Source organism: Malaclemys terrapin, chromosome 2 (genome assembly GCF_027887155.1).
Source record: "Malaclemys terrapin pileata isolate rMalTer1 chromosome 2, rMalTer1.hap1, whole genome shotgun sequence".
Classification (NCBI taxonomy): domain Eukaryota; kingdom Metazoa; phylum Chordata; order Testudines; family Emydidae; genus Malaclemys; species Malaclemys terrapin.
Genome location: NC_071506.1, coordinates 241,836,029 through 241,859,709, shown reverse-complemented (window position 1 = coordinate 241,859,709; position 23,681 = coordinate 241,836,029). Strand labels below are relative to the sequence as shown.

Sequence of the window (23,681 nt, the reverse complement as noted above, 5' to 3'; positions counted from 1 at the left end):
TAAAGCAACCATAAACACATGAAAAGACCTAGGTTTACAATTTATGATTAAAACTCTACTATCTACACAATATACATAGACATAAAATGTAAAAACTTAAATATCTTAGAAACAGTAGCCAATCAGTTGTTTTAATTGTCATATTTGAATTCAGCACATCAAAATACATAATAAATAGCACATTTTATCTCTGAAGCAGACGACTTCTCAAAAATTGTAGACCAGTGTTATAGAATATATCACCAGTATGGGCTGTGATGCTGTATGGAATATGGGAGACACTATGATATTGTTGATACCAATATTATAAAATTTTAAGCAATCTGACCAGATATGTTGTTTGAGGTATCTGCAAAAATGTTATAAATTGCCTAGTTTGATAATCTTGTTTATATGTTTGTATCACCTTTGTATTACGAGTTATATATATGTATGGTATACCTGTATTTCCAAACTTGTGATACCCCCAGACAGATTGGCATCAGGGCACTGCCTAGCCTGTTTGATGGCCCATCAAGGGTCATCAACTGTGCAATTAACCCACTGAAAGAAACCAGGGGATACACCTTACGAGTCAGCAAGGCATGTGGTATGCTTATGGAAAGAATGCTATGTGCTGTAAAGCTTGTGTTTGTGGACACAGGAAGTACAAGCCAGATGGCAAAAGAATATTAAAGGCAGTTGCATCACCTCCATTTGTCTTCATTCCTGATTCTTCCCTTGGAGTAACCTTTCTACAAATGAAGCTTTGAACAAAGGACTGAATGATCCATCCAAGCTGTGGATGTGTTCCAGAGAGATTTTCAAACCAGCAAACTCACCAGTACTGCTAAGAACCTGATACAGTAACTCCTCGCTTAACATTGTAGTTATGGTCCTGAAAAATGCTACTTTGAGCAAAACAATGTTAATCGAATCCAATTTCCCCATAAGAATTAATGTAAATGGGTGGGAGAGGGGTTAGGTTCCAGGGATATTTTTTTTGCCAGACAAAAGACTATATTTTACATATTCACACACACATATATACATACACAGTTTAAGTTTTAAACAAACAATTTAATACTGTACACAGCAACGATGATTGTGAAGCTTGGTTGAGGTGGTGAAGTCAGAGGGTGGGATATTTCCCAGGGAATGCCTTACTGCTAAATGATGAACTAGCATTCGGCTGAGCCCTCAAGGGTTAACACATTGTTGTTAATGTAACCTCACACTCTACAAGGCAGCATGAATGGAGGGAGGGGAGACAGCATTGCAGACGGGGACAGAGACAACCGTGTGTGAGAGAGAGAGAGAGAGACACTCGCATTGCCCCTTTAAGTACACTGGCCCCACTCTAAGTACACTGCCTTTTTAAGTAGATCAGCAAGTTGAGAGGAAGCTGCTGCCAGCAAGCTCCCTCCGTCCTGTCCTGAGCCCTGTCGTGTCCCCCGCTCTGTTCAGTGGAGATGGGGAAAAGAAGCAGAGGGGAAGGAGACACCCCGACATTAGCACCCTTCTCCCCCCCCGCCACACACACACACAGCAGGCTGGAGGCTCCCGGGAGAAGCTCCAAGGCAGAGGGCAGGAGCAGCACACTGCCATGTGGAAGGGACAACTGAACTGCCCGGCACTTCTTAGCCTGCTGAGTAGCTGACGCACAGGGAACTTAGGGGAGTGAGGAGCTGATGGGGGGCTGCCGGCCTACCCTGGTTCCAAGCCCCCACCAGCTAGCTCCAATGGGCTACTCTTTCTGCAAGCAGTGGACAAAGCAGGCGGCTGCCAAACAATGTTATAAGGGAGCACTACGCAACTTTAAACGAGCATGTTCTCTATTTGATCAGCGATGTAACAATGTTAACCGGGACAACGTTAAGTGAGGAGTTACTGTATATGGACTTTGAAGTCTCTGTACGTATCTGACTGCTTTACCATTTAACAACTCTCTTCTTGTTCTTTTTTCTTTGTAATAAACCTTTAGTTTTAGATGCTAAAGGATTGGCTGGCAATGTGACTGGCCCTTTGGCGTTCAGAAGAATATTTTGTATAGTGAGAAGAGTTTTTAAGTAACTCCTCACCTTACTGCACCTTGTTTGGGAGCCAGAAAACTGGAATGCAATAAAGGGAGCTATATGATTTCTTTTTTAGCTTCTTGATTCCCTACACTGGTTATCAGGACCACAGTTTGTGACTGGTTGGTGAGTCTACTTCAATGTGAACCACCAGTCTTGGGAGTATCTGCTCTCCCTTTTACAGCCTGCCCTGATCTTGGCATTTTCAGTGATGGCTACACCAGGCACCCTAGGTCACATGGGCTGTCTACCCTGTTTTCTGACAGTCTGACCTAAGATTGGCACTCTCAGTAGTGAGCCACATATCAGACACCGTGACATATATGCTCCACTGGCATGCTAGAAACCCAAACAACAGAATCATGTTAGTGCACAATTACCAGAAATAAGACTGGCAACTTTAATTTAATCTATCAAGCGGAGTTAAAGGCAGAAACTAAACAAAAGGTCAGACTACATGATCTGGTGGTCCCTTCTAGCCTTAAACTCTAAGAATATGAGCATAAAAAGTGAAAAGTAATTTACCTTTATAAAATTATTTCAGTTTAAACAATCATCTAAAGCAGAGGTGGGCAAACTTTTTGGCCTGCGGGCCGCATCGGGTTTTGTAAATTGTATGGAGGGCCGGTTAGGGGAGGGGGTCGTGGCCTGGCCCCCACCTCCTATCTGCTCCACACCCCCCCGGGACTCCTGTTCCATCCAACCCCCCCCTGTTCCGACAGCCCCTCTGGGACCCCTGCCCCATCCACACACCCCCTCCTTCTGTCCCCTGACCGCCCCATCCAACCCCTCCTCTCATTCCTGATGCCTCCCTCCCCCCGGGACCCATCCAACCTTCTCCCTGTCCCCTGACTGCCCCTGGAACACCTGCCCCTGACTGCCCCCCCATCCAACCCTCCCCCTCCTTCCTAACTGGCCCCCGGGACCCCTGTCCCCATTCAACCCCCTGTTTCCCCCCCAACCACCACCATCCACACCCCCACCCCCTGACCACCACCCCAAACTCCCCTGCCCTCTATCCAACCCCCTCTGCTCCCTGCCCCCTTACCGCGCTGCCTGGAGCACCGGTGGCTGGTGGTGCTACAGCCGCGCTGCCCGGCTGGAGCCAGGCCATGCTGCCACCACCACATAGCACAGAGCACCGGGTCAGGCTGGGCTCTGCAGCTGCGCTGCCCCAGGAGCTCACAGCCCCGCCACCCAGAGGGCCTCCGGGGCTGGACCGGATGTAGCCTGCAGGCCGGAGTTTGCCCAGCCCTGACCTAAAGTGTAATTAGTAACACAGTTTGGCAAAAACTTTAGGTTGTGTGCGCGTGCATGTATGTAATTTTTCCTTTATGATAGCAATAGTTCAGGGAAAAGTGCTTACCTAAATATGCTATCAGACATCAATGTGTTTATTCAATCAGAGTTATTGGATTTTTCAAAACTATTAATTTGTATTTTGGTTGTTAAATTATTCCAGTCCTCTCAAAATTGGCTTTATGTTACAACAACAAAATAAATTACTCTAGTCTCACAGAGGAAAATGCTCAATGCCTTCAGTAACTATATTCTACCAATTATAAACTAAAAATATAGACTTATCCTAAAAACTGTGAACAAAAATCACTTAGATAATGCTAAAATTGGATCTACAAATTCAGACTAATTGACCAGCACTATCTTACACAAAATCTGAATATGGCCCAAAACCTCTTGCCTTCACAAGTCAGTAGGAAATAGAAGTTTTGAACCCAACATTTGAGATGTATCACCTTTTTATAGAATCATAAAAGTATAGAACTGGAAGGGACCTCAATAGTTCACCTAGTCCAGTCCCCTGCGCTCAAAGGAGGACTAAGTAATAACTAGACCATTCCTGATGGGTGTTTGTGTAACCTGTTCTTAAAAACCTCCAATGATGGAGATTCCACAACCTCCCTAGGCAATTTGTTCCAGTGCTTAACTACCCAGACAGGAAGCTTTTCCTAATGTCCAATGTAAACCTCCCTTGCTGCAATTTAAGCCCATTGCTTCTTGTCCTAACTTCAGAGGTTAACGAGAACAATTTTTCAACCCTCTACCCCCTATAACAACCTTTTATATACTTGAAAACTGTTACCTCAGTCTTCTCTTCTCCAGACTAAACAAACCCAACTTTTTCAATTTTCCTCATAGGTCATGTTTTCTAGACCTTTAATCATTTTTGTTGCTCTCCTCTGTACTTTCTCCAATTTGTTCACATCTTTTCTGAAATGTGGCATCCAGAACTGGAAACAGTACACTAGCTGAGGCCTAATCAGTGCAAAATAGAGTGGAAGAATTACTTCTCCTGTCTTGCTTACAACACTCCTGCTGCTAACACCCCAGAATGCTGTTTGCTTTTATTAGAACATGCATATTATTTTATGATAAAAAGTAACACCTAACTTACCCAAGTAAATCTTATCTACAGAGTCTGAGAAGACCATTCTAAACCATCCAGGCTCATAACAGCAAAAGGCTTTTCCAGGACTAATGAGGAGTTTTTTATCAAGGAACTTCCACCATAACTCCATTTCAGCTTCAAATGTCTGTGATTTTAGGAACTAAAAGAGGAAAAACAAAAACTGCATTAAGAAAACTGGAATACAACCTTAAATTAATGAACTACTGCAACAAAGTATACTCCACATGAAGGCTAAAGCAGAAAAGGACACAATGTTCAGAATTACTGAACACCTGCAGCTCCCACCAACTTATCTTAGAGTTTTGGGTGCTCAAGAATTCTGAAAATCAAGTCAAAAGCTTACTTCTTAGTAATTCCTTTGCCCATTATACTGCATAAACTTGTGAGATCCATTCTATATGTTCATACTGTGTAGGCCAGACTGCTATCTGGGGCAAAATGACCCATGCAGCATCTCCCCACAGCCACGTGGCCTTTGAAAAAGAAACAGCAAGAAGGAGCGAGCCAGGGTATGTCTTCAATGCAGAAGTCACTCCGGTGTTTGGCACCAGGGTCCGAGAACCCAAATTAGTCTAGCTCAGGTGTGAGCAGCAACACTGCAAAGCCACACCCGAGTTTCTGAGTCCTGACTGGTGCTGCACTCACCCGTGTCACTAAGACTTCTGCCATATCCTATGGTTCTTTGTGCTGCAGGAAACTAAGCTGCTCTGTGATTCTTTCCCAGTGAATTGTGGAGGAATGTGTCTGTCCTTCTAGGAAAACAGGGAATTGTGGAAAGGCATTAGAAGACTATCAGCACTTGAGTGATTTAGCCTGCATCCTCATTGTAAAGTGGGCAGTTACTAGCCTGAGTGAAAGTAGCATGCGGACTCTAGCCAATTGCCAGCTGGGCCAGCTAGCCTGAGTTGAAAACACCAAATCTGGATGAGAGGATTTTATATGTGGATAGACATGGGGGTGAGGGGCAATACCAAAATCAGAGCCTGAGTTAACTCTGTAGTGAAAACTTACCCCCTGGAGACCAAAGCATGCACAGCAGCTGCAGAAAGCAGTTCAAGCAGAGATTGGACAAGGATACTAAAGATATCAGACTGCTTTCTGCAGTTTTCACTATGAACTTTTTCTCTCCCCTGTGCCGACAGGCTGTTTGCTCCAGCTCCTTCTACTCCCTCCTCAGAATCACCAACCCCTCCTAAGCCCTCTGATCTTTGTCTTTCCATCTAGCTAATCCCCTCTTAACATAACCTCATTGAATGGATTTAAACCACAAAAATCACAGAACATAACATTTCAAAAAAGAACTAGATAAGTTCATGGAGAATAGGTCCATCAATGGCTATTAGCTAGGATGGGCAGGGATGGTGTTCCTAGCCTCTGTTTGCCAGAAGCTGGGAATGGGCGACAGGGGATGGATCACTTGATGATTACCTGTTGTGTTCATTCCCTCTGGGACACCCAATGTTGGCCACTGTCGGAAGACTGGATACTGGGCTAGATGGACCTTTGGTCTGACCCAGAATGGCCATTCTTATGTTTGCCACCATCGTATTATTTACTCTGCTTGTATGTGATATCCCTTTCCCTACTCTTCATCTTGTCTATGTACAGTGTTTACTTTTCAGGTGAGGGACAGTTTCTTATTTTATGTTTGTACAGTGCCTAGCACAAGTGGGCCCGTTCTTGGCTGGCCCCTGGCACCACTATAATAAACATGATAAATAGTCACATCTCAAAATATTGTGGCTTGTTAGTTATAAATGTTATTCTGAGTCCTCCAGTTAAATGTTTTATGTGAATATACCATTTATTAACAGTGCTACAGATGCATATCCATCTGCAGAACAGGTACAGCACAGTCAGTGGTAAAGCAAGATTCTCCACCAATCTGCTGTAGCCAGGTTTTAGAGTGATTTATACTGCATAAATTTATATAGTGAGGTTTGTCTGTAAATCTTACAAAGATGAGCAAATATCTTCCTCCTCCTCATTTTACTGATGGGTAAACTGAAGCACAAAGGGGTTACGTGACTTGCCCAAGGACACTGCAGGTCACTTGCACAGCTGTGGACATGTGGGACAAGACCCCATGGCTCAACTGTTAGACCAGCACCTTATCTATCAGAACATGAAGCCTTCTAAAGTTAGATGTTCTATATTTAATAGAACATTTTAGGAAACTTCCTTTATTTCATAGTTTTACAGTATGTGTTAAATTGAATTGCCATCCAGTAGGCTTTTTCGCATTTGCCAAATTGCAATATCATTTCTAATGTAAAATGAAAAATAGACAATATGAGAAGACAGGAATATCTGCCTAAAAATTCTACCACAAGCCTTGAGGCCTTCATATAAAAATAAACTGTTGGCAGCATTAATTTTTCAAACCCTCTTTCCCATCCCCTCCCAAGATTTCAACATACTTTTCTGAAGTCTGCCCACACGTATAATCCTCCTGAACTTTTGAGAACAGGTATTCCAATCTCTGTGAGACCATCCACAAGAATATTTTGTGCTTCTCTAAGTCTTTTTTTGTTGGTAGGAAAATACACATTATCCAGCCAATCTATCAAAACAAAAAAGAATTGTCATATTTCTGTTATATTTTATTTCCAACTATCATGAAACAAAAACCAATGAAAACGGGAATGTTTTTGTTTTACTAACCTCTATCACTAAGAAACTGGCTCAGAACATATTGAACAGGCCCAGGACATCCATGAAAAAGAGCCAGTTTATTCACGGCTTTCCGAATTTCATGACTTCTGGTGTACAACACTCCAACTCTGATACCACACATACCAAAATCCTTGGAAGGCAAAAAGAAAAGTTACATAGAGATTATTCCCAAATCCAAGTGTACATTTGAAGGCAGCAATTTCACTCTACATCTATACTTAAAGACCATAATTGGACCACACTGCCAGTTTTGCTCCTCTTATCTCAGGGGATAAATACATGTGTTAGAAGGAAGGGAGAACATTTCTCATTTTGATGCGCACAAGAGATGCATACTATAGAGATAAGTGTCCTAGAATTACAGTATATAGGACAACTAGGTAAGAACTGAAGAGAAATGAGTTTGAAATGCCAGTCCTGGAAATGGGTGTGGGTGATCTTGCTAACAGTAGTTCCTGCCTTAATGAATGCTTCCAAAATTGTGTAGCTAACAGTGTATGCTATATTTATGTAAACTTGTTGCATACCTAACTGGGAAGCCACATGGTTCAGCGGACAGGCCACAAAGACCTAGGTTCTATTCCTAGATCGGTCACTAATGTGATATGACCTTGAGCAACTCACTTAACCTGCCTGTATCTCAGATTCTCCACCTGAAAGATGGGGATAATTATATTTACCTACCTTTGTTAAGTACTGATGGAAAAAGTGCTGTGTATTTATTTTTTCAATTTATGAACCCAGCCCTAGATTCCTTCTTAGGCAAAGCTCCTACTGAAATCAATAGAGGTTTTACCTGAGTAGAGAATGCAGGATCAAGCTCAAGGAATTTCAGTTGACAATCCCATGGCACTAGTCACATTAAAATACACACAAGCCCAGTGCAAATATACATAAGCAAGACTGCAAATGACACTGTTGTGGGCCAATACGTTTAGGGAAATGACCATCTCACCGAACAACACAAAAAACAAAAACAAAAAATCCAACAACCAACTAGAGACACACACTTCTTGCAACAAAACTCCAAATAAATCCTGGTCAGCCACTGGGAGCATGAAGCTACTCAGAAGCTGAGAGCTCATTCTACTATCAGACCACCTGTGGTACTGTTCCCCACAGAACTGTGCATCTCTGCTGCTCAATCAATGAAAAAACTGAGTAACTGGTGAGCTATGGCGTTCCATGATTATATGAATTGATTGTTCCCTTTCTTCTTGAACTTTTTGTTTTACAGTCCGTTACATTTGTATCAGATAATGTCATAGCAAAGAAACACATAGTTTATGGGATTTTTGCAATATTAAATACATTTTGCATGCCTTAAATATCTGCAGTTATAGTCGAATCCAGAGGCTCAGATCCCAATTATTACAGAAGAACACTGGTCTGAGGTTGTAGAAAAAATACTGAATGATATTATATTGTATCTGACAAATAATGTGTGTTCAGGTAATTAAAGACTATCATGAATGTAATCCCACGGGGGCAGAATTAAGGTTGCATGTACAACTGTGATGTTGGCATTTCCTGATTTTTGAGAATTTAAACAAGTCAGAGGTCTACAAATGTAAGGTTTTTTTAATGCTATATATTTTACACATATCAAAAGTACCACAAATTAATATTTGAACAGTGCATCCTTCCTTCAGAAATGAAGTAGGATGGAAGAGTTAAGAGTTTTTGCCTTGAAGATTTGTTATTTAAATTGGTATTTGGTAATTTGGTATTTAATCATCACACACATTTTCTAGCATTCTTATGGAACTGGCTCAGTAGCTTTATTAGTACACCTACATTTTAAAGAAATGAAGGGCCTGTTGCTACAAGATGCAGAGTACATTGGGCACTTCCAACCATGATGGCAAACTATGTCTCTCTGTCCATATTAGCTAATTCTATCCCAATGTGATAAACCCATATAGCCCTGAAACCGTACAAAGTTATATAGAATTTTAAAACACCACTACTACTATATATTTTCAAAACACTGTATACAAAGTAACTAGATGACCAACTGATAATATTCATGTACATAATTATTATCCCCATTGTAGAGATGGAGAAGACCAGAGGTGCTGGAACAATTTGTATAGTGGGGGTGCTGAGAGCCATTGAATCAAACTGTAAATCTTTATATGATGGAAACCACTTCAAGCCAGGGGGTGCAGCAGCAACCCTAGTTCCAGCACCTATGGAAAAGACTAAGGGTACGTCTATACTACCTGCCGGATCGGCGGGTAGTGTTCGATGTATCGGGGATCGATTTATCGCGTCTCGTCTGGACGCGATAAATCGATCCCCGAATCGACGCCCGTACTCCACCTTGGCAGGAGGAGTAAGCATAGTCGACGGGGGAGCCGCGGCAGTCGACTTGCCGCCGTGAGGACGGCCAGGTAAGTCAAACTCAGATACTTCGACTTCAGCTACGCGAATAGCGTAGCTGAAGTTGCGTATCTTAGTTCAACCCCCTCCCACTCCCCCCGCTACTGTAGCCCAGGCCTAAGACAGAGAGATAAAGTAGCTTCACCAAGGTTACCCAGCAGATCAATGACAGAATAAGGATTATAACTCAAGTGTCCCTGGCCCACAATCCCATGCTTTGTCTACTAAACCATGCTGCTGTTAGTGATTCTGCTTTGTTTCTGTTTTAGAAGACAGAGGAAGTGGGAAACCACAGATGAATGATACCACCAGTAGACTGCACATCTTTGGAATAGAGGTTAAATATAATTTCCCCAAAGTGCTCTAAAATACTCATTTTCTGAAATTTCTCCTAAAAGCAAAATGTTTGCACAGTGCTTGTGCTGCTCTTCACAAGTATTGAAAAGACTTTCCATTATTTTGTCACTGTAAACTGGCAAAACGGTGTCCTAATGCTTCAAATTGGCAATAAGCAATTCCTTTAAAAGATTATAGTTATACTCTAAGTTATTTTGGAGAGAAATATTCAAAACTAAACTCAGATATAATCAACATTCTGGACCTACCTTGCTAAAGCCCCACATAAAATGTGTCCGTTCTGGATCTGGTAAACTGGAGAAGGAGCAAAACAAAACAAAACTTTTACAGATGTAATTACAACTTCATGTTTTTGAAGATTACCACAACTTCCTTCAGACTAAATACAATAAAAGTGATTTTCAAAATTACAACATTGTTTTGTAGAAAGAATATAACCATTTTTTCTTCATAGCTTTCAATATTCTAATTAGTAACAGGTCATTATTGTAGAATATTGATATCCTGCAGCTACATAAATGCTGAGGTATTAATAAAAAACAAATGACAGAGGCTGAAACACATGAGCCTGTTAAAGATATTCTATTCATTTGGAGCCCAAATAGCACAATAGAGTGTTTCTGTAAATGGCTCAAAATCCACAAGGGGGCCCTCTATACCTTCTGCACTTCATAGTGTTCTGAGCTCCGTGATGACTCTGCATATTAAATCATGAAGTGGAGAAAGGGACCTATTTAGGGCATACCCTCACACAGTGTGACTCCATTGAGCCACAGCCTCATAAAGGAAGAAGAATGCAGAGCAGAAGGCTACATCTACAGCTCATTGCACACCTTGGTTAGTAGCCCTGGCTTGTTACAGGGTGAGGCTGATGATTGTATCTTTTAGCTCTATAATGTTGGGATGAATTTGCACAGAGAGAAAAGCCTCTTTTAAAATTTTTTTACTACAGAGTTCATTCTGTACTCGAAAATTTGGCCCTTATCCAATTTTTCTTACGGATTATAAGAGAACAACCAGATGCTCGCTGTGCTAGGCACATTTGGATTGACCTGGAGAATTACTACTGTATGAGGTGCATTTCAGTAAGTGCTTAAATACAGAGTTAAAAATGAACATTCTGTATTTTATGAAAAAATTTATAAGTTGCCAAAATGCCTACGTGTTTTAGGGGGGATATGTTCTCCCTCACACGCCCCAGGAAACCCAAACGCTCCAAAATATCTGATTCCAGATGGAGAGAGGATACAGTAGATAACTTGCAGGACTTCTGACATCTTATATAGAAAGAGTCCATTAAGGGCTATACACATTCCAATGAAAACCTTAAGCTTAGTCTGTGTGGCAACAGCAGCCATTGGAGAAAATGAAGCAACTAGGAGGATAAACTCCTTTCCCCACTCCTGATAAGCACGCTGATGCATCTGCACTAGTTGCAAGCAAGCAAACAATCTTGTAGGCACCCAAAATAAGGCACTGTGCATTAACCAGTTTCAGTTATAAAGGTGGAGATATAAAGATTAGCCACCCAGAAATCTGAACAGATGGCTCTCATTCTATTTGGCATTATGATAGTAGAAAGCTACAACACTTACCAATCTAAGCTAAGAACACTGGTGAAGGTGGTATCATCGTACACAGACAGCATATATATTTCATCTATTATTACATGTAATTGATGTCTATGTATAGAAATAAATAAATATGTTAGAGAAATATTTAAAAGTCAAAGCTTTAACAAATTTCCACATATAAATTATCACAATTATTTCCTATTTATAATTATACTCACCCCAGAGAAGTTTTACTCAAAATATCAATTCTTATTAAAGATTACAAGGTTCAGTTTAAGCACTTACATATTACCAACATCCATTTTTATATAAATCTGTACTTCCCAGCAGAACTAGGTGCAAGCATGTCTAAAATAAAATTCTACTGAGTGCTAAGAATATCTCTGCAGGACAGATATAGTTCCCCACAACCAATTATTTAAAAACTAAAACACAAAATGTAGCAACACATTGTAGTTTACCATGCAGAACTTATTGCAACAAGACATGAATCTGGGTGCAGTTCTGTTAGATAAGTGCATGGCGAGTTTTATTTAGTATATATTCCCTATTATTGTCCCAAAGTTAAAGCCACAAATACACAGCAAGTTCTGTGATTATACTTGATACCAGCATGCTTTGGGTATATTCAGAAATACAGAATCAATGGCAGGATGCCTTTAAACACCCAAGCAGTGCAGGTATTCCAGTTTAACAGAACCCTTCATTTTTAAATTTAAAAAAGAAAATTCAGTTTCAGAATACAAAAGTATTCTGTTTGAAAATGTAAGGCTTTTTTCAGGGGTGGGGGGGTGGGGAGGAGGAGGAAGGAATCTTTTTTCCCCCCTCCAAAATGCTGTTTTACTACTGACTTTAGAAGACTATTGCATCCTGAAGTCTGTGGGTCCTGCTGCAAAAAAATACATTTGCAGTAGGACTGTCGCTTAATCGCAGTTAACTCACATGATTGACTCAAAATTAATCGCAATTAATCTCAGTTTTAATTGCATTGTTAAACAATAGAATACTAATTGAAATTTATTTAATATTTTTGGATGTTTTTATACATTTTCAAATATATTGATTTCAATTACAACACAGAATACAAAGTGTACATTGCTCACATTATATTAATAGAATTAGTTGATTACTAATATTTGCATTGTAAAAATGATAAACAAAAGCAATAGTGTTTTTCTATTAACCTCATACAAAGTACTGTAGTGCAATCTCTTTATCTTAAAAGTGTAATCTACAACTGTAGATTTTTTGTTACATGACTGCACTCAAAAACAAAACAATGCAAAATTTTAGAGCCTACAAGTCCACTCAGTCCTACTTATCGTTCAGCCAATTGCCAAGACAAACAAGTTTGTTTACATTTTCGGGAGATAATGCTGCCCACTTCTTATTTATAATGTTACCAGAAAGTGAAAACAGGCATTTGCATGGGACTTTTGTAGCCAGCATTGCAAGGTATTTACGTGCCAGATATGCTAAATATTCATATGCCCCTTCTTGCTTCGGTCACCATTCCAGAGGACATGCATCCATGCTGATGATGCTCATTAAAAAAATAATATGTTAATTAAATTTCTGACTGAACTCCTTGGGGGAGAATTGTATGTCTCCAGCTCTATTTTACTCACATTCTGCCATATATTTCATGTTATAGCAGTCTCAGATGATGGCCCAGCATGTGTGTTGTTCATTTTAAAAACACTTTTACTGCAGATTTCACAAAACGCAAAGAAGGTATCAATGTGAGATTCCTAAAGATAGCTACAGCACTCAACCCAAGGTTTAAGAAACTGAAGTGCCATGCAAAATCTGAGAGGGATGAGATGTGGAGCATGCTTTCAGAAGTCTTAAAAGAGTAACACTCTGATACGGAAACTACAGAACCCAAACCATCAAAAAAGAAAATCAAGCTTCTGCTGGTGGCACCTGACACAGATGATGAAAATGAACATGCATTGGTCCGTACTGCTTTGGATTGTTATTGAGCAGAATCCGTCATCAGCATGTCCTCTGGAATGGTGGCTAAAGCATGAAGGGACATATGAATCTTTAGCGCATCTGTCATGTAAATATCTCGCAACACCAGCTACAACAGCGTCATGAGAATACCTATTCTCACTTTCAGGTGACATAGTGAACAAGAAGTGGGCAGCATTATCTCCTGCAAATGTAAACAAACTTATTTGTGTGAGCGATTGGCTGAACAAGAAATAGGACTGAATGGACTTGTAGGCTCTAAAGTTTTACGTTGTTTCATTTTTGAATGCAGTTTTTTTTTTATACAATTCAACATTTGTAAGTTCAACTTTCATGATAAAGAGATTGCACTACAGTACTTGTATTAGGTGAATTGAAAAATACTATTTCTTTTGTTTTTTACAGTGCAAATATGTGTAATAAAAATAAATATAAAGTGAGCAATGTACACTTCATATTCTGTGTTGTAATTGAAATCAATATATTTGAAAATGTAGAAAACATCCACAAATATTTAAATAAATGGTATTATATTATTGTTTAACAGTGCAATTAATCACGTAATTTTTTAATCACACAATTAATAGCGATTAATTTTTTTTAATCATTTGACAGCCCTAATTTGCAGAATTCAGCTTTGACAATTTACAAGAGTTCTGAGAACTCTAACTGCCACTAGATCATCAGAAGTTATACAGTTTTTTTATGTTAATTTGCTTCAAAAGTGAAAATAATTTAATAAACAGGATATTTTTGGTATGTACTGATCAATGCATACCAACCAGTTATATTTTAGATCATCCGAAATTTGCTTCTGCTCTGGAAACTAATAGCATAAGGACAAATTTTGCAGTCCTTATTTGGCAAAACTCCCAATGATATTACATTGAATTTGAATGCGTAAAAAATTGCAAAGGCTAAATGTGGCAAATGCTCCCCCATCCAAGCTTCAGGAGATTGTTAGATCCTAGAATATGAACTCTGAGTCAGAGGAAGAATAAAAGCAAAATAGAAAATACTTTCTTTATTGGGGTCTTCCTTCTTTGAGGAAGAGTAAATTGACTTATAAATCTTAAACTAGGTAAATATAGAGGATACCTTGATACCTGGAACCTTCCCTAGCCAATTAGATGCCTTTTTCACAATGCCAATTTTATAACATTATTTTGGTAATTTTTCAAATGAAAGTTCTATCTGTATTATACACTCTCGCTCCTAAAGACTTTGATAATTACCAATTTTCATTTTTTTGACACATGCATTAAACACAGAAACAATGCTATGCATACAAGAAAGCTTTTTGTTTAGTTGCACAAAGAGCTAACTCTCAGCATAGGGCTATTCATTCAGAAATAGCATCTTGGGTCCCACTTTAAGTAATTTCACTTATAAATTTCCCCAGAAAGGCCGCATAGAAAGGATAGTTATGGGATAATAAACTCTAAAGGAACCACCCCTCCCACAGGTCATATGCCCAATGGAACAAAATAAGATTACCAAAGGTGATTTTTATAACTAGCATATTGCATCATGGAAATTAAATCCCAAACAAATAGCGCTAGGACTCAAACCTGTGCGCAAACTCTAGACATTCTTTCAGTAACTGTGCTGGGTAAATGTCCCCTAATGGATTGTGAGGGTTGATCAGGATTAATGCTCTGACTCGGATGCCCTGAAAAAAGAAAAACTGATAGTCGGAGACGCCAACATGACGTCAAACAAATGACTAGCGAGGCTATAAAGCTGCTACCCCTTCAATAAAAAGTTATTAAATATTTACTTGATTGCACATGAGCACATATGATCCTTCTTTAATAATAAACCACTAAAACACAAGGAAGTTCCGGCTACGCAACTTGTTCTCTAGTTTACCCAACCTTTTAAAGTAATAGCATCAAAGAAATACATTAAATAATTTACTGGCAAATGTAAATCGAGCTAGTCCTAGTTCCATAAAAATATGAATGCCAACAGGCAGGATTATAATGCAGTATGGACCAAATTCTGCTCTCATTTACACTTCTAGAATCGTTCCATAGAGTTCAGCGGTGTTACTAAGGATACAGACTGACATGACAGAGCAGAATTTGGACCTTCATATCTCACAACCAGTTTTTGAGCAAATTTTTTTAACTTATTGCCTTACAAAATTAAGAGCATCTAAGGCAGTAGAAGTATGAAATTTAAGTTTCTTGGTGTCCTAAAAGGAATTTAGAAAAGTTAAAACAAACACTGAAGTAAATAATTACTTATATCCAACTGTCTTGCTCAACCATGGAGGAAAGTACATTTGAAATAGAACTCTGCAGAGATTAGAGAATTTTCTCTCCTCCAGTTATAAAAGGCTGTAAATACTGTGTAGAGAAAAGAATCCCACACAAATTCAGTTATACAACTAGGAACACACAACTTCATACTCTTTTTATATTATATTTTTATACAGAATGTAGTGGGACACTCAGGAAAAACTCATCCATTGTATACTAATGCAATATGTACTAATTAACACACACATTTAACATATTCTCTATCTAACAAAAAGTTTTATATTGCATACATAGCCAAATACTACAATGATTATAGCAAGAAATATAAATTGTTATATTCAAGCACTATGTCAATAGGAGGAATTGTCATCCACTAATTGATGTACAGGATAAATTTGGAATTATGCCACACTTCTATTTTGAGTTTACCCCATTTAGCTTTTAGCGAACTGGCTCGGTTGAGGATTTTTCTCACCCCTCTCTAACCTTCAAAGGAGGGCAATTATTTTTAAGGACAAAAATCCAAGGAACTTCTATCACATGTGAGACAAAAAACCAAGAGGAAAATGTATTTTCGGTTGTGAGGGAACACTGAAATCTATTCTCCCCTTGATATATGTAATTTACATTAACATTAATAGGGAGTTATGAGCATGAACTGAATTAGAAATAAATCTATTTTGGAGCCTTCCAGTAACAATTGTCCCAAAGTGGTTATTTGTAATATTATTCTTGAAAACAGTTTCAATTTTACAAGGATTGAATCATACAGATCTCTAAAAGTTAAAGTTCATTAAATGTAAAGCTTCCAAATAAAAATTGAACATGCAAGATCAAAATTGCCTTTAAGATACAACATCAACAATTTTCCATTGATTTTATGGGACTTTTGGGCTAAGTTTGGGCCAAATCCTACAATCTTTACTATCTAAAAGGGAAAGATCCTTGTCATAATAAATTAACAACTAAAACTTCCCCCCGCTCCCTTCAAAATATATGATTCCAGTGCACTTTAAGTATCCTTCCACACAAAAAGCAGTGTCCTATTCAAGTCGTGATTTTTACAGCTATTTCTGTGTATAGGAAGGAGGGAATTATAGATAGTACACTGAAATGTTATAATTTGAAGGGTAGTTAATGTAAAATTCAAGACTTTAAAATATTGCAACACAAGATTAATTAGCAGATGTTGCATAAAATTGCATTCAAGATACTACAAAGCCCTTGATATTTAGTCAATCAGATCATTAAATTGAATATTTCCAATACTGTACTTTTTGTTAAAGACAGAGACAGTTTCATGTACTAGAACAACCATAGGGATTACTTAAGAGTTTCTTAAAATACTGAAATTTTATTTGAGACAAAACCCAGGGTACGTCTAATACATAGATACATATACATGTCGGAACGTTACTCTTAAGGGACCATGTTCTCAGTTTAAGTGACAGAACCTCTTAAATTCACCTTGTGGTCCCTTAGTTTTGCTTAGTCTGCTGAAACACTGATAGGTGACTGTATTAATATAGCAAAACCCGTGGCAACAGCTAACACAGGGATGTTTAGCTAAAGTGTCTTTGTTAGGATCTGGTACTACTGCACCTACGTGGTGAATCCAAGCCCCAGCTATAATTGGAACTGCTCTTCCTACAACTTAAGTTGGACAGTTTCAATACAAATAAAGTGGAAGTGTCCATCTCAGTATCACCAAAAATGCTTTTTACCAGTGGCCACTTAATACAGAGCAAGTTAATTGTGGAAAATAAGTCTTGTGAAGACAGAGACTTCACTGGTCATTGATGCAAGTGACTATAGGAAGCAGATAGCCAAAAATATTAACAGAGACTTTGTTTAAGTTTACTACAAATTTTTAAAAAATAATAATGATCTATTTTAAACTGTAACATGCCCACAGCTTGACATAGATTCTGAAAATGATTAAATAAATGTTTCATGTATATAGAAGTCAAGCTAGCAACTCTCAGCAGGTTGTTTAACTCTAACTGTTTGTAAAATATTTACTATAAAGAGATACAAATGTTTTGCAGTTTTATTTGTAGGCTTTACTGTTGATCGTTTGCAATACTCTCTTCGAAACGTAAACATTTTCTTCCCTACTGCAACTATGTCCTTTACCTTTTATCAAACCTTACTTTTCACCCTGTGTTAATTAGAAAACACGGAACAGTAACTCTACTTAGTTTACTTTCTTGTTATGAAACCAGTATTACCAATGCTACCGCCACAGCTCTGGTAACAAGATTTGCTAGTTATCATGTGTTCCCTCTTCTGGATGATTGAGCAAAACACCACAAACAGGTTCAATATAAATAATGCTTTCATGTTTTTTCTATGAATATATGAAACAGAATAGGATGAAAGAAACCCAGAGTACAAGACAAACTATGCAACCATGTTGAAGTCATTCAAGCAAGAATGCTTAGAATAAGACAATTTAATATAACTTCAACAGAAAACTAAGATCGTATTTTTGGCAAAATCCTTGAAAGATAACTTTCTGCAAGGAGTCTTCCCTTGTTGTTTTGTTGCATCTCCCATCACCAAAGCCATGTTTCATGTTTCCCAATCCTCTTGGCTAGGTGGAAATTGACAGGACTCCCTTCAGAATCTGACAAGACTTTTTTTTTTTTAATTGAATAGGCCACTCAAGTAATGCTCTTCCTCTTCCTAAAGGCAACACATTCAGATCATTTTCGGCTACGCTTCTCTAGTTACAAACTATAGAAATGATCCCTGAAAGTATAGTCAGTACTACACTCCAAACTTGCGTAAGACCAGTGAATGAGAAATTAAGTCTGCAAAAACATACATTTTAAGACTCATTCTGTACAAAGTAGTATGATGCAGACGCAATACATTATCACACTGTTTGGTTTATATGGGAAATTTAAGTCTTTTTTGTTGCCAGAGTTGTGTGCATGCCTGTAATAGTTCATGAATTCAGACTTCTGTAAGATTTCAAGCAGTTGGGTTTTAAGCCAGATAAAATAACGTTCCAATGTTGAGCGAAACTGAGTTATTAACATTGTACTTAGAGAAAACACACACAGCTGGTCCTGGTGATCAGTTAATACCATTCCTACCTGTTCTTTAGCTCTCTGTAGGGCAGTCTCTAATTTTTCAACTGTTAATTGAAAAGGATGACTTTCTTCATCAGTCACCTGTGCAAGACAAAACCAACAAAAAACAGTTAAGGAATCACTTCCAAATAAAGCAAATATAATAGTAGTTAAAGTTTCTAAAATAGTCCTGTCTAAATGGAAGGGAGCTTTAAAGAGGAGAGGGATGTATCTGATATGTATTTGAAGAAGTGAATTCTGGAAGAAAGCAGTATCTGACTTTAGTTACTATTGCTCCCCTTACCTTCTAAGGGCATGTCTACATCCCAATTAAAAGCCCCAGCTTTGCCCATGCCAGCTGAGTTGGGCTTGCGGGGCTCAGACTAAAGGGCTGTCTAACTGCAGGATAGACATTCAGACTTGGGCTGCACCCCAGGTTCCAGAACCCTGCAAGGTGGAAGGGTCCCAGAGCTCAGGCTGCAACCTGACCATGAACCCCTACGCCGCAATTAAACAGCCCTGCTAGGTGAGCTGCGGGCCAACTGTGGTTGTCTAATTGCAGCATAGACATACCCTAAGTGTGACTTCTGAATAGCATAGGCAAAGCAAGTTTTCAAAAACAATGGTGCAAGTAGGGAGGAGGAAAAACAAGCTAACAGGAACAAAACCAAGGTCCATCTCCAAATTCATAACCAAGAATACTCCTGTCCACACATCAATAATTTTGTTTTTAAATGTTATCTTTATCCCAGACTGCTCTCTCTCTCTCAAGCAGTACATTTGGGTTCATCGTGGGAAGGTGAAATACATATTCCAGGGCTAGAGAAAATAAACATTTACATGATGAATTTAACGCTTGTGAAAGGTGAACTGCCAGTTCTGCAAAACTTATTCTGCATGTAAACAGAGCAGGTACAGTAGACAGCTGAAGTACAAAGTTGATCACACCATCCTACCAATATGCTGCAACCTGAACAAGATAGTTTTCCTGTAAAGATGAGAGACTACGTGGGTGAGATCATGTTTTATTGGACCGATTTCTGCTGGTGAAAGAGAGAAACTTTTGAGCTTACACAGAACCCAGAACTGAAGAAAAGCTATATGTAAGCTCAAAAGTTTGTCTCTTTTACCAACATAAGCTGGTTAAATAAAAGATAAGACCTCACCTACCTTGTCTTTATATCCTGGACCAACACGGCTACAACAACACTCCAAACATCAAAAGATAAGAGGCTAGTGCAGTTTCCATGCCTGCTTTAATCTGTGGTCTTTTGTTGCTTTGATGCTCCCTGTGAAACTGTCATTCAAATTCTTTAACATACATTTTTGTACATACATATAATACAGTCTAATAGACTGAAGTTTTACCTCACTAAACAAGGGCACATGGACAGGTTGTATTCCACCATACAGCCAGGTTTTTGAATTTATTCCACCGTAATATGGAGTAGGAATAAGGTACCCATCTAAACCAAAAATGCAAATAAGAGGTAACAGTAAATATTCCCATTATCAATTACTTCACTATACATTTACAGACTGAATCTGTTGTTTTCCAAGAGATCTATATCCAATCTATTCTCACCATCTACTTTGCACCCTAAAGTGAATGGCTACGGATACCCAGCATAAAGCAATTTGTTCCATTTGCTGAGTCATTTTCTGCTTTTTTCCTTTGCGTTTTTAGTTCAATATCTATTTTGACAACCACTTATGAAGCATGAGTTGAAGGTGACTTGACCCACTGGGTGTTTCCTTAATATCAAAACTGGCATATGACTAGTGTGTGCTTAAATTATCATTTTGTTAATATTCAACTGTTGCCATCTTTTCTTCAGGTAAATGCAGTGAATCTTAATTATTTTTTCTGTATTATACTCAGCTGCCAGTATCCCGCATGTTATAATGCCCATTTGATCTTTTACACAGTATATAGGTTTTTACTGCACCATTCACTGTGGTATCCAAGCATCTTAGTTGTGTATTGCCAGATACAATTACAGTCACTTCCTTTTCAAATGGATGTTCTTGCTTTTCCATCTTTTAAGGTAGCTCCTTCCACGCAGCTCCCTTATTATTTAAGTTTTTATTGCTGTCATGATGTTCTACACTCAGAACTTTACAACCAGTGGTTTGAAACATACACATGGCCACTGGCTTGACTCCAAGATTTGCATTCCCTCCTCCCTCTCCCCATCCTCATTTAGGTGCTGCAATGATATAAGTAGATCTTCTTGCATCTACTTATTCCTACGTACTATAGTATTTTCAGGGTAACATATTCATATCATGATTTAATTTATATCTGTATTTATCATTTGCAGTCAATATTTTTGTGATTCATGTAAACAAAGTTCAGAAGTAACTCTTGCCATTTTGATTAATCTGTATACTACTATTTCTTTTAACACTGTAAACTTACATTTCCATACATTTTCACAACACAACACTTCAGCAACAGTGCTTGTCCCCAAAGTTTACATCTTTATAGGTGCCAGAGAGGGGTGCTCTCACTATAACAGAGAGGAGGGGACTGGCCGGGTGTTCGCTGTGAGGGCTCTGAGACTCTGGAATTTGCTCCCTCTGATTATCCAAATTTTAGCCCAGATTTTGTGACCTTTCAGGCATACTGAAAGATATCTTTGACAGGGATTTCGGAGAGGACTAAGAATATGCTTTCTGTAATAATGAAGCGGTGAAAACGAATCTCTGTAGGTGGCTAGTTGGATTTCTATTGGAATTACTATTTTAATGCTTCTGGGATTTTTGTAATTAATATATCAGGGCAACTAGAGCCTTGAATTGGTGTCTTTTATCACTTTTAATATAAATACAATAAATAAATACAAAGGCTACTTATTGCCACTGTGGATGACACACATTCATTAAGTTACAAAAAAAAAATAAATTCACCTGTATATATAATGCTTTCAGATTAAGAAAATTTATTTTTAAGCTTACCTCCAGGATCACATAATACAGTTGAAAGGGTAGCAAAGACAGCACAACAGCCACTCATAACAACTATCTGAAACAATTAGACAAAATGATATCAACAGAACTACCAACACCTTTGTGACTGGTTAGAAGGTAATACTTAGAAAAGTAAAGAATATGCAAGATTGGATTTAACTTTATTAAAAAGCAACCATTATTGTAAAGCAAGATTCTGATCTTGCAAACTAGAGCATTATATATGATATCTATGTTGGTCGTGCTGCTACAGTTAAGGTTTTTTAATGCATTTCATTGTAAACCCCAGCTTCACAGTTTGTAATATTTTGAAAATAAATTAAAAAAAAAAAATAAAGGTGGTTTGCACTACTGGTTTAAAAAAAGTCAATAGCCTTCTAAATTGAATCTGCATGCACATCACACATGAGTAGCAGCACTGAGGCCTAAAGTTGGGTTTAGAGGAAAGATTTATAACCACTGTCTGGAAAGTTTTTTTTCCAAAATATGCAGTCCTGTAATAATGCCTCCTTTCTAACAGCCCAGAGGCTCAATGGTGGTGTGTGTGAGAAAGAAAGAGGTGAAGATACAGAAAGCTCCTTCTACCTCCCAACAACTGGAGGTGGGTTAACTGAGGCATCACAAGTGCTACACACCTACTATCCAGAGATGGATAGAGAAGTCTTGATATATTGTTGCCTACAATATCAGAGTCCGGAAGTAAATGAAGCTTTTATCAGCCACATCTTGTTACTGTGCATATGGCACTCCCAGCTAAAGTCAATAAGAGTTTTACATAATAACCACTAGCAGAATTTTAGTGCTCATTTTGTTATACATAAATACACAAGCTATTACTCTACATTTGAAACCTATGCAAATGATTTGGGGAGACATAACCACCTCCCTCCTACCCTATTCATAGTCTCCACACACCATTTTTCCATGGCAGTGAAGGGGGTGGGAAGAACACAGCCATAACTCCCTAACCCCTTCAGAACCCAACCTACAGTTTTCCTCCTCATGGTTATAGCACCTCTCTACAACATAAATCTGGAGCATATGGGCCCTAGAACTTTATGAATTTAAGATCAGTTAAGGATCAAAGAACAACAGCATAAGTTCTTCATACTAAGTGGGTTTGTAACTAGTTTCATGTGTTGTTTGCAATCCAGAACATTTTAAATTTGATGAGACATCTGGAAATGCTTTTATAATACCTTCTAAAAGATAAGCAAATCTGTACAAAAAATATCTATAGCTAAAAAAAGCAAGATGCAGAGATGAAGCACTCGTTTCTTACATGCTCTGGATTCAGTGCTTTTGGAGCTTTGGCATACTCAGTGAGAAATTTGGCAATTTCTTCTCTGAAGCTGAAATGCAAAATTAAAACACTTTGCATTACATAATTCTTCTTACAAAAAGATCAAAATACATAGAATAGACTTTATCTAGAATCGGAAAAATAACTTGATACACTTTTACTCTCATGAAAGATGAACAAATTTTGGTTCCACTAAGTTACAGTACTTGAGATGGAGACATGCAGTAGGCCAAAATGAACAGGCTGGTGTGAAGGACAGCCAGCAAATGTAGCTTCCACAGTCTAGGTTGCTTTGGATAGGCTCTTTCCCACTAAAACTGTCTGGTGCAGAATTCTAATAAAGGTGGATCAATTATGACAGGGGAAGCCAAACTGTGGCTCGTGAGCCTCATGTGGCTCTTTTACAGTTAAAGTGCGGCTCACAGCGCCTCTTTCCCCCACAAATACCTGCCCCACAGTTCCCTATGCCCAGTGCCCCCCTGCCCGCTCAGAGACCCCTCCACACAGCAGGGCCAGGAGTGGAGCCCTGGGCACGGGGCTGGGCAGCTGGACCCTGCCACATGGGGCCGAGCAGCCAGGACCCAAGTCCCGCCGCGCTGGGCAGCTA

The 23,681-nt window shown here is 38.7% G+C and overlaps 1 protein-coding gene and 1 pseudogene across 2 annotated transcripts in view; both read right to left on the bottom strand.

The window, feature by feature from the left end:
• The window catches only part of LOC128832829 (1-aminocyclopropane-1-carboxylate synthase-like protein 1), a 36,849-nt gene that overhangs the window by 7,546 nt on the left and 5,622 nt on the right, over positions 1-23,681 (bottom strand). The window contains exons 4-14 of one of the 2 annotated variants that reach the window (XM_054020467.1): positions 23,054-23,123; positions 21,760-21,826; positions 20,167-20,264; positions 18,823-18,900; positions 15,023-15,123; positions 11,496-11,582; positions 10,149-10,194; positions 7,147-7,288; positions 6,903-7,045; positions 5,128-5,234; positions 4,532-4,621 (exon numbers count right to left, since the gene is read on the bottom strand). In XM_054020467.1, coding sequence (XP_053876442.1) covers positions 5,136-5,234; positions 6,903-7,045; positions 7,147-7,288; positions 10,149-10,194; positions 11,496-11,582; positions 15,023-15,123; positions 18,823-18,900; positions 20,167-20,264; positions 21,760-21,826; positions 23,054-23,123 — 931 coding nt within the window. In that variant the 3' untranslated portion in view covers positions 4,532-4,621; positions 5,128-5,135. Of the gene's footprint in view, positions 1-4,467; positions 4,622-5,127; positions 5,235-6,902; positions 7,046-7,146; positions 7,289-10,148; positions 10,195-11,495; positions 11,583-15,022; positions 15,124-18,822; positions 18,901-20,166; positions 20,265-21,759; positions 21,827-23,053; positions 23,124-23,681 lie in introns of those variants that run through there. The other variant, XM_054020466.1, reaches the window with a different exon arrangement.
• LOC128833253 (small nucleolar RNA U3) lies at positions 18,336-18,488 on the bottom strand (annotated as a pseudogene).